The sequence below is a fragment of the Phodopus roborovskii genome, unplaced genomic scaffold (genome assembly GCF_943737965.1).
Source record: "Phodopus roborovskii unplaced genomic scaffold, PHOROB, whole genome shotgun sequence".
In the NCBI taxonomy this organism is placed as follows: Eukaryota; Metazoa; Chordata; class Mammalia; order Rodentia; family Cricetidae; genus Phodopus; species Phodopus roborovskii.
Window position 1 is genome coordinate 76949022 of NW_026126418.1, and position 17827 is coordinate 76966848.

The 17827-nt window shown below is 45.3% G+C and overlaps 2 protein-coding genes across 2 annotated transcripts in view; one reads left to right on the top strand and one right to left on the bottom strand.

The window, feature by feature from the left end:
• Positions 1 to 3986: 3986 nt before the first annotated feature.
• Ndufa8 (NADH:ubiquinone oxidoreductase subunit A8) lies at positions 3987 to 16418 on the bottom strand. Its single transcript, XM_051185321.1, has 4 exons — positions 16250 to 16418; positions 10402 to 10565; positions 6631 to 6796; positions 3987 to 4284 (listed from the first exon to the last, which is right to left on the bottom strand). Exons 1-4 carry the CDS (start codon positions 16400 to 16402, stop codon positions 4147 to 4149), a joined length of 621 nt encoding a protein of 206 aa, XP_051041278.1. The 5' UTR covers positions 16403 to 16418; the 3' UTR covers positions 3987 to 4146.
• Positions 15933 to 17827, top strand: part of Morn5 (MORN repeat containing 5) — a 28968-nt gene continuing 27073 nt past the window's right edge. Inside the window, exons 1-2 of the mRNA XM_051185324.1 lie at positions 15933 to 16009; positions 16471 to 16618. Coding sequence (XP_051041281.1) covers positions 16572 to 16618 — 47 coding nt within the window. The 5' untranslated portion in view covers positions 15933 to 16009; positions 16471 to 16571. The remainder of the gene's footprint in view (positions 16010 to 16470; positions 16619 to 17827) is intronic.

Consider the following 17827-nt stretch of genomic DNA (forward strand, 5'->3'; position numbering starts at 1 on the left):
CCCATGTGGTAGAAGCAACTTTTGTTTTTTAGTTGGATTTTGTTTTTTAATTGACCTTGTATTTTGAGACAAAGTTTCATTCTGCAGCTCAGGTTTCACTTGAAGCCTGCAGTGCTCCTACTGCCTAAACCTTCCCAACACTGGGATTATAGGCATGAGCCACCAGACTCAGCTATTACAGGCAACTTTTAAAAGCCCAAGGACTTCATGGCCTGTTTCATGGTGTAAGAGTACAACCTTCATTACACTCAAAGCTTTTCACCTGGGATTTGGTACCTATAAAGAAGCAATTCAATGTGAATGAATTAGGCACACTTTTACAAAGAAGAAAATTTTGGGGGGATGGTGGGCTTTGGAAAGGTAAATGTAGTAGTCAGTTAGTCATTTCCTAGATGTCTGTCATGCAGTGGGAGCATCAGAATATAGAAGATAAAATAAGAGACATTTAGCCCTTGGAGTTCAGGACCAGGGGAGGTAATACCCAGTGCCATGACACTCATGTCACATGTGTTAGGATACTGTTATCATTTGTCAACACTGCAGGGTGCATATGTGTGTAATTCACCAAGTACTTATGGCCACACCAGAGAGTAGGTACCATCTCTGTGCTCCTCGTTCTTTTACAGGTGGAGAAACTAAGGTATAATGCAGGTAAGAGCCTTGTGTAGGGTCACAGCTAGGCAGTGGTACAGCCTGTATCCAACACATTCCACAAGATTCCTGAGCTCTTATGCTCAGCTATCACGCTGTATACCGTGTCATGGGAACAATGGGGCAGGAAAGACCACTTCTGTGTGTAGGAAGATGATGCTTCCTGGGGAAGACAGGACTAGTATCTGCCTTGAGAGATGGCTAGAGGTCCAAGGGGCAGAGACGGGGGAAGGATGGTTTCCTGGTGAGATAGCAGCCATATAGACTTAAACTTAGGAAAGTGTCTAGACTTCTAGGTCTGATGGCACAAGCCCATAATCCCAGTTATTCATGAAGATCACCAAGTTCAAGGCAGTGAGTTCAATGCCAGTCTGAGCAAGTTAGTTAAGATCATGTCTCAAACATGAAAAGTAAAAATCAGACTGGGAATGTAACTTGGGTGGGAGGGTTTAATTAGCATGCAGGAAGCCCTGAGTTTAAACTCCTGCACCAGTGTGAGGGGTGTGGGGGATGTGGAAAACAATCTGGGATTGACTTTCTATGGAGTACAGATTAATATGAACCGGGGGAAATGAGCTAGGCTATGACCAGATTATGGAGTATCAGATACCAGCAGAAGCTTGGGCTTTCCTTAGCAGGCATTCGAGAGCCGTTAAAGGTTTTGAGCACTAGAGGCACAAACAGCAATGTGTGAGATGGACTGAACCACAATTAGGAAACTTTTAACAATCCAGGCCAGGGAAACAAATCAGCCTAGGGTGAGGACAGTGAGATAAGAGAGGAAGCAGCCAATGTAAGGCCACAGAAGAGGCTCAGCAGGGCTTGGTGTTGGGTTGTGAGCGAGAGAGGAAGGCGGAAGGAGCCAAAGATGCATCTCAGGTTTTAACACTGGGAGGATGGAGACAGTGTGGACTCTGATAGGGAAGTCAGAAATGAATGGGCTTGGCAGGGGAAAGGGGGCAGATATGTCTCCTTTGGGAATGCAAGGAATTAGTTTCACTGTCCTCAAGCCAAACCAGAGTTTGTTATTTGTAGCCCTGTTCAGGGACCTTCACATTAACTGCTTTCAAATTGTCTGTGACCGTGACCTTTTACTACTGACATCGAGACATGCATTTGTTGTGAGCAATTAATATCTTTAACTACCTAGACTTTCTGTCCTAGAAGGCTATGATGTGTGATCCCATCAAGAAGAGCACAGGAAAGCCAAAAGCTGGTTTCTTTGTTCAAGGAATTCAAAGCAAGGTGGGGAGGGAAGACACAGTTGCTGTCCAACTTGGGTAAAAGTTAAAACATCCTAGAATTGAATTTGAAGGCATTAAGAGTTCAGGCTGCATTGTTGTAATTCTACAGAAGTGGATTAGCATTTGGGAAGTGATTGGCACTCCACAGGCCACTTGAAGAAAGCTAGATCAAGTCAGCTTCTTGCACCCCACAAATGCTTCATTCCTTTGTTACCCAATAAGTTGTCAGCAGTCTGTTCGGGAAGCTTGTTAGAAATCTCAAGTCTCACTTCAGATCTTCTGAACGGGAATCTTCCTGTCCTGCATGTGCACTGACTTCCATTAGGGGTACAGGCTTTGCTACTGGCTGGAACTGGATTCAGATCTCAGCTTAGTCACTTACTACTCAACTAGAACATGACCTTCTGGCTGGCTTCCATACACAAAATCAGCCCAGAGCCTTATACCTTGGTTTTGCAACAAAGGAGTTTTCAAACCCTTGTTAGTCCACACCACAGATCAATGAAATCAGAACCTCTGAGTGTGTGGGGTGGGGTGCAGATACCAGTAAATACAAGTTTTGAGATGATTCAATGTGTCCAAGGCTATGAAGTACAAATGGTGTTGATGAACCTTTCACCTGTACCCTGTATGCCTTCTCCCATGGGGTGGGGCCCTCTTCACTGCTCCCTAGGCATTAGTTCTTTTATCTATGAAACTGGCTAGTTGACATATTTTTCTTCAAGACAGGGTTTCTCTGTGTAGCTCTGGCTGTCCTGGAACTAGTTCTGTAGACCACGTTGGCCTTGAACTCAGAGATCTGCCTGCCTCTGCTTCCCAAGTGCTGGGATTAAAGATGTACTCCACCATTGCCTGGCTAGAAACTTTATTTTAAATCATACATATGCCACATACGTGTTAGTGTCCACAATCCAGAGGTGCTGGATCCCCTTAGCATTACAGATGGTTGTGAGGCACCTGATTATGAGTGCTGGAAACTGAACCTAAGTCCTTTGGTAGAGCCATACATTCTCTCTCCAGACAACAGTTATCACTTACAAACAGCTCTGAACTCATAGGCGCTGATTTCCGTATAGCACTGGGCACATTCCAAGTGCTCAATGTGTGTTATTTAGGTAAGACCCAGCCTCCCCTGAGAGGGAACCAGGGAAGTAAACTGTGGCAGGCAGTATACCATATACCTGTCAGCTGGCCTTGCAATTCTGGACAGCAGCCCCTGAACATCTCATGTGTCCTAATGCGTCACTCTCCCCACTGAGAGTTGGATAAACTTGAAGGAGACACATGTCCCAAAGTTCTATTTTCAGTTTTACAAAGAAGCCCAAAGCCATTGAGTTTGGATGACTTACACAGCCTTATGTGGCAGTGTAATGCCACAACCAGAAAGTGCTGTGACCCAGTCAGCTGTAAAGGAAATGGCCGAGTAAGTGAAAGGGAACTGGATGGGGTGAAGGGACTTGGGGGCACAGTGCTTTGAACCAGAGCTTTATAAACACTGGGACTCTAACCTGCCCAGGAGGTAGATAAACATGTGCCCTTTGGTTTGTCCTCAAACTCAACCTCTCACAAGGGTTAAGGAACACACCCAAGGTTGGAATTGACACACAGACCTCCAACTTCCTGGCTTTGGAGCTGGGAGTTCAGCCTCCACCTCCCTTGTCTATCAGGAAAAACATCTGGGTTATATCGCACCGGACGGACGACAGGCTACTGAGGGGAAGCGGTGGAAGTTAGATTCTTTAAGGAACTTCAAGCAACACTGCCTCGGACCCAGCCAGCAGCCCCTCCCGTGCCTAAGTTACAGGCTCAAGCCTTTACTCTGTCCTGGACGTGTCCCTGGATTGGGTTATGGAGAGCTATCTGCCTGGAATGCTGGCCATGAAGAGAGAGCTGGGGTTTCACACTGTACGCCGAACACCTCCAGGAAGCTGCTTCAGGGTAGAAAAGCTTCCATGCTGGAGTGTGTCTCTCCTGCCACACTGGTGAGGCCATCCTAGGGCAAGCAGTAGGACAGTCAGTAGCACAAGAAAGGACAGGGGAAGTCATCTCTAAAGGCTAAAAGGTTACATAAAGTGTAATAAAACACAACTGTTTCCTTTAAAATTTTAATGGACAGGAAATGTATAGAATAACTGCCAAGTCACATAAATTAACTTTTTTGTTAATGTCCATGATCCAGGAAAGAACACGCGAGCAGCATGGGCATTTTTATCAGCTGTCATCTGGGCACGTGTGGGCCATGGACCCTTCTTTACACGGTCCAGAAGAAAAATCGGCTGCCATGCTTGGCAGGCTTCAGATCCCCTTCTATCACAGGGTTGGGCTCCGGCCTCGCTCTTGAGTGATAAGGGTTCTCTGGTAAAGGACGCTCAGTTTTCACTTTGGTGACCTGCAAAGGCAAAGAAGGGAGGCAGGGATCAAAGGGACTGCAGCAGTAGAGACTCTGAGTAGTGACCCCTCTACTCTTGCTACTGCTCAGCTTCAAACCTCAGGCAGAAGTGTCTAGAATGATTTAGCCCTTGCATAACCATCTGAAAACCCAATTTTTGGTCATTCTGCAAGGAGAAGACACATGATGTCCTCTGGGGTTCACTCACTGGCTAGTGAGCAAAACAGAACTGTGAAGCAAGACTTCTACCATGCTGCCCAATGACAAGGGAAATGGGTGGACCTTGTACAAATCACTCACACGAAATCCTGGACCTAGGCTATTTCTGAAGAGAATCGGGAGTCAGCTAGGGAGATTAAGGAGGAAGACAAGTAAATAGATAAGGACAATTGTGGTGACATCTATAGAATTCCACAGAACAGCAGACCACACACCTAAACAAGCTCTGGTGTTCAGTGCTGATGATGAGGATGTTATCTCAGCTGGCCCTTACCAGCCCTTCCCACCAGGTGACTTCCCAGAGGTTTACTACGCCCACCCTGCAAGGACAGTCAGGCCTGTCTGCTTCGTGCTTGTAAATTCCATGCACAGCTAAGGACAAGGCAGGGTGGCACAGTATATAATGCTGTGCAAAGGTGCTTGGATTTAACCTGATGACGGTGCCACTGTTTGGGGAGGCAAACAATCACTATCTGCAGGATGGGAGGCAGGGAAGCTAAGCTAGGCCTGGTGGTGGGACTGGAGTTAAGAGTTGAGTCCTTAAAAAAGAGGGGAAGGGGGCTGGGAGATGGTTCAGAGGTTAAGACCACTGGCTGGTCTTCCAGAGTCCTGAGTTCAATTCCCAGCACCCACATGGTGGGTCACAATCATCTGTAATGAGATCTGGTGCCCTCTTCTGGGCTTCAGGCATACATGCAGGCGGAACACTATACATAGGTAAATCTTTTTTTTTTCTTCTCCGAAACAGGGTTTTTCTGTGTAGCCTTGGCTGTCCTGGAACCAGCTCTGTAGAGCAGGCTGGCCTCAAACTCACAGAGATCCGCCTGTCTCTGCCTCCCCGAGTGCTGGGATTAAAGGTGTGTACCACCAACGCCTGGCTACATAAGTAAATCTTAAAACAAACAAACAAACAAAAACAGCTGAGCCAACAGCCAAATGAAATGGTAGGTTCTAAACTGAAGCCAAGAGGGAGATGAAGAATATCTACAACTATCACCCCGATGGCCACCAAAATCTCAGTTGAAAAGCAACCAGAAATTCATTTTTAATTTTTGAATTTTTGTGTGGATCTGGGGACTAGAGTCAGGCAGGGCTTTGTACATGCTAGGTAATTGCTGTACTATTTGGCAACACCTCTGGCCCACAGATTACCCCTTTGAAAGTTAAGGAAGCAGAGTTCTTATAGGCGAGCCAATGGTGGCTTTTACTCTAAGCCATGTGCCAGCTCTAAGCCACATGCAGCATAGAGGCCAGGACCGTCTGCCTTGATATACCATTTCTGTGCCCAGAGCTCCCAGGCACACAACTCTATAACCACCCTATGTGCGTGAAGTACCTCCAGCTCACAGGACAGTGACTGGATCACCTCAGATGACATCAGAGCTGGTGCTGGAACTCAAGGCATTGAGTTCAGGTCCCTATCCCCTGCTCTAACTGCAGGTCACTAACAAAGGGTTCCTTGACAGAGTAGTTCCAAATGTTCATTCAAGATATTCATGCAGTGAATCTAGAAAGCTGTCATTCTTTGTTTTTGGAAAACGCTGAACATAAAATACCCAGGGGCCCCTTGAAAGAACAACTGACCAAGGGAAGAACAAAGCCACTTGCTCTTTGGTAGCATTCCCCAGAAAAGGAGTACTCCCTAGCTTTAAGAGCAGAGGAGCTGAACTAAAGCAGCAGAAACTGTAGGCCATTGTGGGTAGGGCTTCTTCAGCTGCACACTACATAGAGACAGTGCATTCAGCTGGGGAGCCAGTGGAAGTCTCGACAGGTCTCTACTTTCAATGATGGATCTTTCTTGCCCACACAGATCACTCCTACAGTGAAGACAGAGCTTTGGACCTAGAGTCTTCAATTTCACAGAAGTATCTCAAGAAGAGCTCTCCAAGAAGGCCACAGTGGTGGGCTGGGGGATGGACAGGCTGAGGAGATCAGCACTCAGAATGCTCCTGTGCCAAGTACAGTCACGAGAACACAGAGGAGGTGCAGACATCAGGAGGAAGGGAAGATGGAGCTCCTCAACTATGAACATAGGCTTTTAAATTCCTGGTGTTCTCTGCCTTGTCATAGCCCATCCCCTCTACCCAACCCCACCTCCAGGTCAGGGTGAGCCCAGAGGAACCTTACCTTGGACAGCTCCCCAAGGTCAGGCCGCACCCAACCCAACTCATCCAGCACACACTTGTCAAATTTGGCCTGCTGTTTGCGACAGTAACGAAACAGCTGCAGGTTGGAATAATCAAGGCAAGTCCAGTACTCTGTGAAAGGCTCTGCACAGTGACGCTTTATCTGCCTGGAGAGGAAGGAGGAGGTTAGGGTAGCTCTTCTCACAATAGAGCACCCACAGGCAAATGGGCAGACTTACATTATGGAAACTGTAAGAGTCAATAACGCCATACCACACATTACCTTCCAGGCCTTCAAGTAAAAATTGACAACAAATGCTGAGACTGCACGGAAGGAGCCCTTTCCACTGCTGAAATGCAAACTACTGCAACCACCGTGGAAGTCAGTGTGAAAGGTTGTCAAAAATAAAAACTACAACACCATGTGAACCATCTACACCATTCCTAAGCTGTACCCCAAAGACTCGCTATAACCTTCCTTAGACACTAGGACCCACATTTAGTGCCAAGTGGCACCCCACTATAAATTCCATCCTCTGATGGATAAGACAGGGGATCCCACAGCAAGCTGACCAGTGAGACTAGCCATAGTGCTAAGTGCTGTGTCTGAGTGAGAGACCCTGATCAAAGAATAAAGACCCCTGATATCAGCCTCAAGTTTCTGGGTAAATGAGGGCACATGTGCACACACAGAAACAGACACACAAAGAAAACACATGGCTAAAGAGGCTAAGTGTGGGGCACAGGACTATAATTCCAGATGTGGGACAGGAGGATCAGGAGTTCAAGGATAACCTTAGCTACAAAGTGAATTTGAGGATGGCTTACATGAGATCCTATTCCTCCCCTACTCCATCTCCCCAAGAGAGGGAAGATGGAGATAAGAGAATAAAAAAATGACTGAAGCAAAATTCCCCTTCCCTTTTCATTCAAACCTGTTAGGAATTAAATACAAATTCAAGGAAGAATAAAATAGCACTATTTTTTGTAACCCCCACCCCTCCCCAGAGCTGAGAAGCAATCTCAGGGCACTGTCCTTGCTAGGCAAGTGCAAAATAGCACACTTTTATTAGAAGCTATATTTAAGGCAATGGGAAGGGGCTAAACAAACTCAGAATATGTTTCTGTCAGTGGAATCAAGACCGAAAGTGTTTCCTACTCTATTCTAGAACCTGAGGACACTCAACACGTGGCCCTCCTTTAAAATGTAGCAGGAAAATCTACACATGCAGCAAAAATCTACTTTTCATGGCTGCCCTCCTGCCACTCACTCAGTTTCCTTCCTAGGACTCACCAGTGTTACCCAGCACCCTGTGTAACCTGCACCCACTCCTTCTGTGTTCTCCAGTCTTTTTGCATTGCAGTGGGAGATCCTGCCTGGCCTCTGCTCACCATGCCTGAAGACCCTAATCATCTCCAGCCCTGAGTATCTCCTCCCTAGGAGGGCCTCAGGGCCAAGGGGAGTCTTCATTTCCCACTTATTTCATCTCTGCCTCTCAGGAAAAGATGCTTTGACAATGTTCTCTTAGAAAATCATTTGTATTCCCTAAAATAAAGTCATATTTAGCCTTGCTAGCAATCAAATTGACGTAATTCACGCATCATAAAGTATCATCTCCTATCTACTCAATATTTAAACACTGTGCATACCATCAGTGCAGAGGGCAGAATAAGTTGGCCCAACCTAGAAAACAGTAAGGCAGAGGCTGGTGGTGCACTGGGTAAAACCGTTTGCCACAAAGCCTGATGACTTGAGTTTACTCCCTAGAACTGACATAAAGGTGGCAGAAGAAAACCAACTCCAGCCAGGTGGTGGTGGCACATTCCTTAATCTCAGCACTCGGGAGGCAGAGGCAGGCAGATTTCTGTGAGTTAAAGGCCAGCCTGGTTTACAAAGTGAGTTCCAGACAGCCAGGGCTGTTACACAGAGAAACACTGCCTGAAAAAACAAAACAAAACAAACAAAAAACAAGAGAGAGAGAGAGAGAGAGAGAGAGAGAGAGAGAGAGAGAGAGAGAAGCAACTCCACAAAGTTGGCCTCTGACCCTCCATCATGGCATGTGGACATGCCCCCCCCATCAATAAATAACATATTTTTAAATTAGGGCTGGAGAGATGTCTCAGCAGTTAAAATCATTTGCTGCTCCTGCCAAGGAACTGGTTTGGTTCCCCAGCACCCACAGCAGCTCATCTGACGCCCTTTTCTGACTCCCTGTCCCAAGGTACACGAGGCACTCATGAACATGGTGCATAGACATTTGAAAAACATTTAAATCATTCATTTTTTAAAAAAATACATAGCAATAAAAGTTCAGAAGCCAAATGTGATTATCAAAACCTTAAAAAAATTCTATTGTTGGAAAATGTATACTAAGGAATTATTGGGGGAGGGGGGAACTAGGCATAGTGCACTTGGAAGGCAGAAGCAGGCCTATCTCTGTGAGTTCAAGGCAGCCTGATCCACACAGTAAGTTCTAGGACAGCCAGGCTACTTAGGAAAAACATGTCCAAAAATAATAAAAAGAAAAAGGGGGAAGGAAAAGAAAGAAAGGTTAAACAATACAGACTGATGATCACTAACAAAAGCTTTCAGATACATTACAATTGGTCCTTCTACTAATAGACTATGTAGTCATTAAAAATAGATTCAAAAGAATGTATCCAACCATGTCCAGTGACAATCAGTTTTAAAATATACACATTATAATTATAGCCACAAAAAGTATCTTTTCATGTGGACAGAGGCAGAAGGTTGCTACTGAGCTGTGACGTTTGATTCTCCCCTCTAATGTCTGTGGTTTTGACAGCCAGCAGTTAGTCCCCATTCTTCTGTAATGGCACTCCAATGACACCCTCTCAGGGCTTACTGCTGAGGAGGCCAGCTTAGATGGTTGATGACCATCTAGGCAATAGCAAAGGGAAAGGCTATTTGAAAAATGGCATCAACAGAGAAATGCTGAACTGAGAGATTATACAGAAAAGAGGAAACAGATACCACATAGCTCTGCTGTCATTTAGACCCTTGAATCCAGCCCTGCCTGACACCAGAACTATTTCTGGACTTCACAGTCAACTTGCTGTTGAGTTGAGTTTCTGTCTTTTATTATAACACTCAAACACTTTTTCCAAGGCTGGGTGAGGTAGTACCCATTGGAAGCCGATGACTTGGGAGCTGAATCAAGAATTCCTGGACTACATGTGAGGTGAGTTCTAGGCTGACTGAATCAAACCTTTTTTTTTTTTTTTTTTTTTTTTTTTTTTTTTTGAGACAGCATCTCATGTAGCCCAGACTGACTTCCAACTCCCTATGTAGCCATGGCTACTCTTATTGATCCTCTTGCCTCCACCTCCTGAATGCTAGGATTACAAGACCATAACATTTTTCAGTTTATTACATACCTGGGCTTCTATGAGTACTGAGCATAATGGCCCACCTAAAAACCAACTCAATGCTTTCCTAACCACTACAACTGCCTGTTGTCTGTCAGCATGTATTGGGCTGAGATGGCAGAGCATACCTTTCAAAACACCTACTGTAATACTGTAGAGGACAGACACTATTTCACAGATGAAAACTGAGATTCATGGAGGAACTTGCCTTATAAAAACAAACCCAAAACAAACAAAATAACTAATTTTGGTCTATCCAATTTCAAAACCTGCACACTTGCAACTCTACTTAATTAGCTAGAAGTCACTTCCTCATTGGAGAATATTTCAGAATACCTTGATGTTACAACTCATATAGGCAGTGCCTTCAGGCGAGTCTTACCTGAAGAAGTCCAATGCACAGCTGTTGACCAGCTTGCCCTCCTGCAGACAGCGCCTGGGGTCCTTTTCCTCCCAGCGACATAGCATAAACTCCTTATTGGCCTTATCACACTGAGCCCCATAGTGATGGGCAGCAGCTTTAAGGACGGCTGAGCTGACCTTCACCTGGAAAAGTGATGTAAGCGGGAATCACACACTAAGCCAGGTACAATAGAGTGCTTTAGGCTCTCCCCAGACCCATTTTCTCTTTAAGGTGAGGATGGTGACCCTAACAGAATCTTGTTTAAAGTAACTGTCAACGTTGCTATGGTCCCTCTACAGGTATGAAATGAATCATATAAGGACACCTGAAACTCTCAGAGGACTGGGAATCAGAGGAATCAGGGGAAAGGAAAAGAAGAGCTCAGTCTGGTAATTACTAAGAATAAAACCTTGGAACCTCCCTACAGCTCATGTTAACTCTAACACTGTGACCATGCCAGACTTCCCTGCTTGCCTTCCAGCACTTCTGAGAAGCACTATTGAGCAGTTGCAGATAACTCGCAAGGATCGGAAGAGTACAGGGCCCAGCTTTCTGCTCTACAGCCTTAGCCTAGGCGGAAGACTCAATGTTTCAGTTATTGGAACCTGACAGAGCATTCTGCTGTCTGGGAGAACTCATCTTTATCCTTGCTTTTCAGTCATTTTGATTACTATGCTTCTCTTCTAATATCTCAATCTTACTGCCCTGTTAAAGCCTTCCAGCCAGACACTAACCACCAGCTCTGCCATGGGGAACTTTTAAGAACAGGGCAGGGTATTTACTGCTGTCATCTGGGTGCAGTAGTCCCATTCAGGGCTGGTTGATAGTTCCATTCAGGGCTGGTCTGTCTGATCTAATGTGCTTTTGCTTTACTGTTGCTGTTTTCCCAACCAGAGAATTTTCAGATTCCTAATTAACTGAGAAATTAATAGAGAGCATTAGTAGGATTCCTAAAACTCCTTGTCAGGAAACCATACTTTAACACACACTGAATTGGATTTTTAAAAAAATATGAAAACTTTTATGTGAGAAAGTCCCTAGTCGTATTTTTATGCACTTTATACATATTATTTTACTAATAAGACAAATGTTGGGAAAAGAAGAGGGAGGTTCACCTACATCCTAGAGGAAGGAGACAATAGCCAGGACAGTATCAACACAAAGCTAAACTTATAAATAAGTGAAGTTTACCACACCAACTATAACAGTTAAATTCATACCCCAAATCTGTAAATTTTTGTGTTTAAGTTTGGTGTACATTTGCTTATTTTATTTCCTACAGCCTAATAAAAGGTACTCAACCTTTTCATTTTGTTTCTAGTTTTTGGAGACACTCTCAAGTAGGCCAGGCTGGCTTTGAACTATGCAAGCCAGGCTGGCCTCTTACTCTCAGTCTCCCTAGAGCTGGGATTACTACCATGTGCAACCATTCTGGCTTCACGGTTTTGTTTTGTTTAGACCTGTGTTTAGTTCTTAGCACCCACATGGTGTCTCACAAACAGTTCCAGGGGATCTGATGCCATCTTCTGGCAATGGTAACCAAACATAAATGGTACACATACATTCAGACAAAACATTCATACACATAAAACAAGTAAATCTTATTTTTTAAAAAAATAAAAAACTGAGCACCATTTCACTTGCTTGCCAAATGTCTCAAAAATATCTTTAAATGGCTGGTTTGATTACTAAAGCCTCATGACAACAGCCCTCCAAAAGCCTGCTTGCACACTGGCTGCTCAATTTCCCTACACAGGTGGCAATCTTATCAAAATGAAGGTATATTCATGCTATCATGGGGAAACAAAAGATGAGATGCATTCACTGAACCAATTCCTAAACAGTGAAAAAACAGATGCATACGAGGTGACATTCCATCCATCCTCAGAACTGGAACCCAGATACTGTGGCCTCTCCTCAGGCCTTTGGCATGACAGTGCAATCACAGAAAAAGTGCAGAGCTTGAGATGTAACCATGTGCCCTCACCAACTTCTTCACAGCTGATGAAGTTCAACAGTCCCCTCTCAAGTGCATCCTGCGTCCTTTGTCCCCACAACACAGAATTTCAGCATCTCCTCCTTATCCCTCACACAGTCACTCTGCACTGCAGGTACCCACAGACAAAGTCACACCAAAGCCTCCAAAGCTCCACAACTGACACTGCTTTCACAAACCACGCATACCTCCAACCTTCCTCACACTTAATTTATGGCAGGCCTATTTCTGATTTATGTAAAATGGAGCATGACACACTTATTTCATAGTACCTTGTGAGGATCTAATGAACTCATAACTATAAAAATGATAAGAATGTACCAGACACATAAAATGTTATCAGTACTGGCTGTTGCTTAATTTTTACTCAAAATTATCAACATACCAGGAATATTTTTGTTGTTTTGGGGTTGTTTTGTTTTGTTTTCCAGACAAAGTTTCTCTGTGTAGCCCTGGTTGTCCCAGAACTCACTCTGTAGACCAGGCTGGTCTTGAACCTGGAGATCTGCCTGCCTCTGCCTCCAAAATGCTGGGATTAAAGGCATGTGCCACTACCACCCGGCTGGCATTTTTAAAATATAATTTATTTAACTTTATTGTTTTATGTGCAATGGTATGAATGCATCAGATCCTCTAGAACTGGAGTTACAAACAGTTGTGAGCTGCCATTTGGATGCTTGGAATTGAACCCAATTCCAGTTAAAAGCCAGTGCTCTTAACTGCTGAGGCCCCACCACCACCACCAGTGGGCATTTTTAACTCAAAGTTTCTGGATGTTTGTTTCCATAGGGCTGTGACATGACTCCTAAGTCATAAAGTCCAAAATGGATTCTACCTGCTCTCTGAGCTGTTTTTTTTTTTTTTTTTTTTCCCTTAAGTTAAAAATACAGTTCCAGAAAACAAGATTTGGTTATAATTCCTTACACACTTTATAAACAGAAGAGGAAAGCAGTCAACAGAAGGGTGAGAAGCAACAGAGTGCTCACATCAGATGCTTGACTCTGTCCTTCAGCGCCTTAAAGGTGACTCTTCTTGCTAAATTTCTTGTTGAAAACAGCCAGGAGCTGGTCCTCTGACATGTGATGGTCACTCTTCACTGTGAGGGACTGAGCTATAACCTTTTTCTCCAACTTTTTGATTGACATCTTGTTGTCTGGAGCCTGACTCAGACCAGCTTTAATGGCCCCTTCCACTGGAATTTCCCTTTCGCTGGGACCTTATAGTCCTTGGACTCTCCCTCCTGTCCTGGCAACATCACCTTTTTCTTCTTGTAATCAGACTCAATTTCTGAGTGTTTTCCTGCCCGTCTTGGCCTGCCCCTCATCACCATCTTCACTGGGCACCAGTTTCTGTCTGCATCCTCTTCTGAGGCCTGCCCATCCCCTTCGGCATGTGGCCCTCAGGGTCTCCTCAGCTTATTCTTCACTGGTATCATTTGCTTTCAAAGATGGCTGCCGATCTTGTTCACTGCTGGACGCTTGGGAGATGTCACACACCTGCTCCACCACAGTTACTGTGCACTTTCAGGCTGTTCCTCATCCAGTTCTGAAACTCTGCCCTTTTTCTGGGAACACTGTCAAAGGCACTGATTTGCTGCAGAAGTTCTCCAACCTTAGGGCTGACAATGGGTTTCTTTATTAATTCATTAATTTTCTGAATCCACGCCTGCTGCTTTGCATAACCTTTGTGGGTCTTGGCTTCACAGTCTTTGCCTCCACACTTCTGACCTTCACTGATACACTTCACGTGGCTTTTATAGTCATCACCCCAGAAATTTTCCTCACAGTCAATCCAAGAAAGACATTCACAGTTTCTGCAAACAAATACATGCTTTTCCACCAGTATCTTCTTCAATGATTCCCTACATGCATTGCATGTAAATAATAGCATTTTTGGGGTTAAATGACTAAATATTCTATTGGAGACAGGTCTGACCTCTTGCCTTCTCAGCAGGGCCACAGCCACCCACTGCCATGCTGCCCCTGGCTAGCCCAGTTCATTCACGCAGTCACTCAGTTACTTTAACATCATTGGAGCAAGTCTTCCTGAGTTTCTTACTCTTCAATTTACTCTCTACAAAGCTGCTGAAGTAACCTTCCTAAAAGATTCTTACTTTACTCTACTGCCACAACAAACCAGAAACAAGCTCCCCAAAGGAGTCATGCTTAGCATCAGGATGAAACCTGAACTTCTTGTTTGCTTTCTAGGCTCAACCCATGTTTCCAACCTTCTCAGCAGACTTCACAAAGGGCTGTGCTGCTGAACTCTATGCCTCCAGGATTCACTGCCAGCCTCTGCTTCCCCCATTACCTTACCTTTATTCACTTCCTTCCTCCACTGCTCTGTTTTTTTCTCTCCATCCCTACCCATAAAACATCTGCCTTCAAATACTGTGTTTTACATTAAGCTAACATGTGGTTTCTCCATCCTTTCTATGTCCTCATAGAAAACCCTTGTCTACAAGTGCTAAAAGTTACTCAGGGTGACAAAGCAGTCAGGCCTAGAATTCAGATCCAACATCAAATCGTGCATTCTCCTTAACCCGTGCATGCCTGGCTCTCATATTTAATCATGTGTGACTTATCTTTTATTACACTTCAGCTATTTGCATAATTAGATACATCAACTGTGCAAACTTTAAAGAAAAATATATTAGCAAGCTCTTGCATGAAATGTTTGCTGAGCCAATTAAAAAAAAATCTAACAAAAAAACCACATCAACTCATGTCTAACTAGTTTTATGATGGGCTAAAAATAAAAAGCTGGCTCATGGGAACATCCCTTGTCACCTCTTAGTAAATGTCTCTCACACCACGTACAGCTAATACTTTTTTCATCTGAGGAGAGTAACAGTTGCCACCTGCACAGGTCTGTAAGAGACTACAAGAAGTAGTGTGGGGAAACCCTTAGCAGCACCAGTTGTGTCCTTGCCAGTCTGTTTTTTTCTATCAAGTCCTGCCATGGCAGTCTTCTGCGTTACAACATCCACCCTTCCTCACCACCTCACCGGATCAAGTTCAAACGGCTCCGGCTCCGGCCTCAACAGTGACTTCACCACCACTAACACCAGGCCTACATCAAACAGCTCTGGCTTTCGCTATGCACATGGTCTCCGCCTCCATTTCACTCATAGCTTTAACAGCCTAGGCTTCAGAACAGATCTGTTCCCCATTTCAACTCCCACACACTGTATGTGACCTTGGGCAAAGCACTTCTACTCTCTTCTGGTCTACGGAAGACCCCCTTACTGTGTGTCCCAAGCAATTAGTAGCTTGACCTGTAGAAGTGCATGTTTGCAATAATCCCAGTAACACACCGCCTGTACTTCACTTTTCACACCACTAGCTGCACTGTGTCGTACAGCCTCTTTACCTAACTCCTTATAAGCTACGAAAGCAGGGCATTGTCCCTTCATTTTCATTGCTTGTGCACATAACGAATATTTAAATGTCTCTTGAAGAAGTAAATGCTTTAAATGTATCTTGTTACCGAACACCCTGGCCCATGCCTGCCTCAATGTCCAACACGCACTGTATGCTGCCGCGGCCCAAGGCCTACTCTGTACCGAGATTTTGACAGACTCGGCGGGAGGTGAGCACCTGGGAAGGCATACATACTCGCCTCACGGGGAGGTACAGCAAAGGGCTAGGTGACGCTGTTAGAGAGTGTCACCCGGATTCGCAGGAGGAGAAGCCGGTCACGGTTGGCGGCCAGGGTGCTTGGAGCCATGGCGGGATGTGATCGTGCAGGTCGCAGAGGCCGGGCCCGAGGTCGGGATCGCCTGGCAGCTGCAGCCCCGGGCCTCCCGCCTGCCCTCAGGGCGAGCCTCACCTCCTCCACTTTCAGCTCCTCCAGAGTGGGCAGCTCCATTATTCCCGGCATGACGGCGGCAGCCGAGACCCTACCAGGTGCCCTCAGCTGTACTGCCCCGTCTCCTTCAATTCCCCTTTGGGGCTTCCAGGCTGCCCTATACCATCTGCGCATGCGTCTCTAGCGGCGCGCAGGCGCAGTGCTCTGCGGTCGCGGGAGGTGACGCGTGTACGCCATTTCAGGAAGTCAAGCTTCGTTTGAGCTCCGCCCACACTTCCTGGTTGTCATAGTGACACTGAGGCCGCTGAAGTTGGTGTCTAACTGCTAGACACTAGCCTCTGACATGCAGTACACGGGGAGCAAATATGTCGGGTCATACGTAAACGGGAGGTAAGGTCCCATTCGTCTGCGTATGCACTTCTGGACCGGGAAAACACAGCTAGCTGCCTTTGGGCCTCTGCCAAGGGCTTTGTGCCAAGCGCTTTCAAACACTTGTTCTACTTGTTCATGTACACATACCTAATAAGGCACATGGGTGGGATTCACTCATTCTATTTATTTTGTGGTATGTGTGTGTCCCAGCTCTCACATGGTGGCTCACGACCATCTGTAACTACAGTTCCTCTTCTGGCCTCTGTAGGAACCAGGCACGCACGTGGTGCGTATACATACATGTAAGCAAAACTCTCTCACATTAAAAATGAAAATTAAAATAAAAAATGATGCACACAAAGGAAAACAGTAAATTCTATTCAGAAAATGCTGTTTGTAATCCCTGCCCTCAAAAAGCTCACACAAACACAGTGGGTTAAGTAAGCCTAACACAGTTATGACAAGTAATCAAGGTGAGCACCGTGGGCAAGAGAGGCAGAGGACGTGTGGAGGTGGCCGCTTTGCCTTGCTAGCAGCTCTGAATGAAGAAAGTAGAATATTTTCAGAGCCGAATATCCTGAGGCTGGGGGATGTATACTGACTGATAAGTGCTAGTTGTTGGGGATGTAAAGCACTTCATGGGCCTGTGAAGATGAAGAGATGGAGGGCCTCATTTGTGAGGGTCTTGTGCACAGGCTAGAGGAACCGCAGGGTGTTTTGAGTTTGAGGCAGTGGAATCAATAGTCTAACCAGGCAGAGGGATAGATAATAATACATATGGGATGCTGCCTCAAATCTTCAATCAACTTTGCAAGGGAGATGGTAAAGGAGGAAAGGGAGCCCTAGAGGACTCAAGACCTTTGTGTAACTCTTCAGGAAGTGGCAGAAGTGCTGGGTGCGACACTTCCACGACAGTGAGAAAGTTCAGGCTGATCTTGAAAATAAACTAAAGCAAAATGGCATGCTCACTATTATGAATACACAGCTAAGAAGTGGCAGAGTCAAGAATTTCTACCCAGTTCTGTGTCTAAACCATATCATTTTTTCCCTCAAGGCTTTGCTACAGCAAAATTTTTGTCAGGTGGAGATGAAGGACTGGGTATTTTAGGCACAGAAACTGGAAAACCAATACACATCTTTATGATGGGTTATGCACATAGTGAGACAGACAGACAGACACCAAAGGAAGGCCTTCTGTGCATTTTCACCTGTCTGTCCTACACCAGC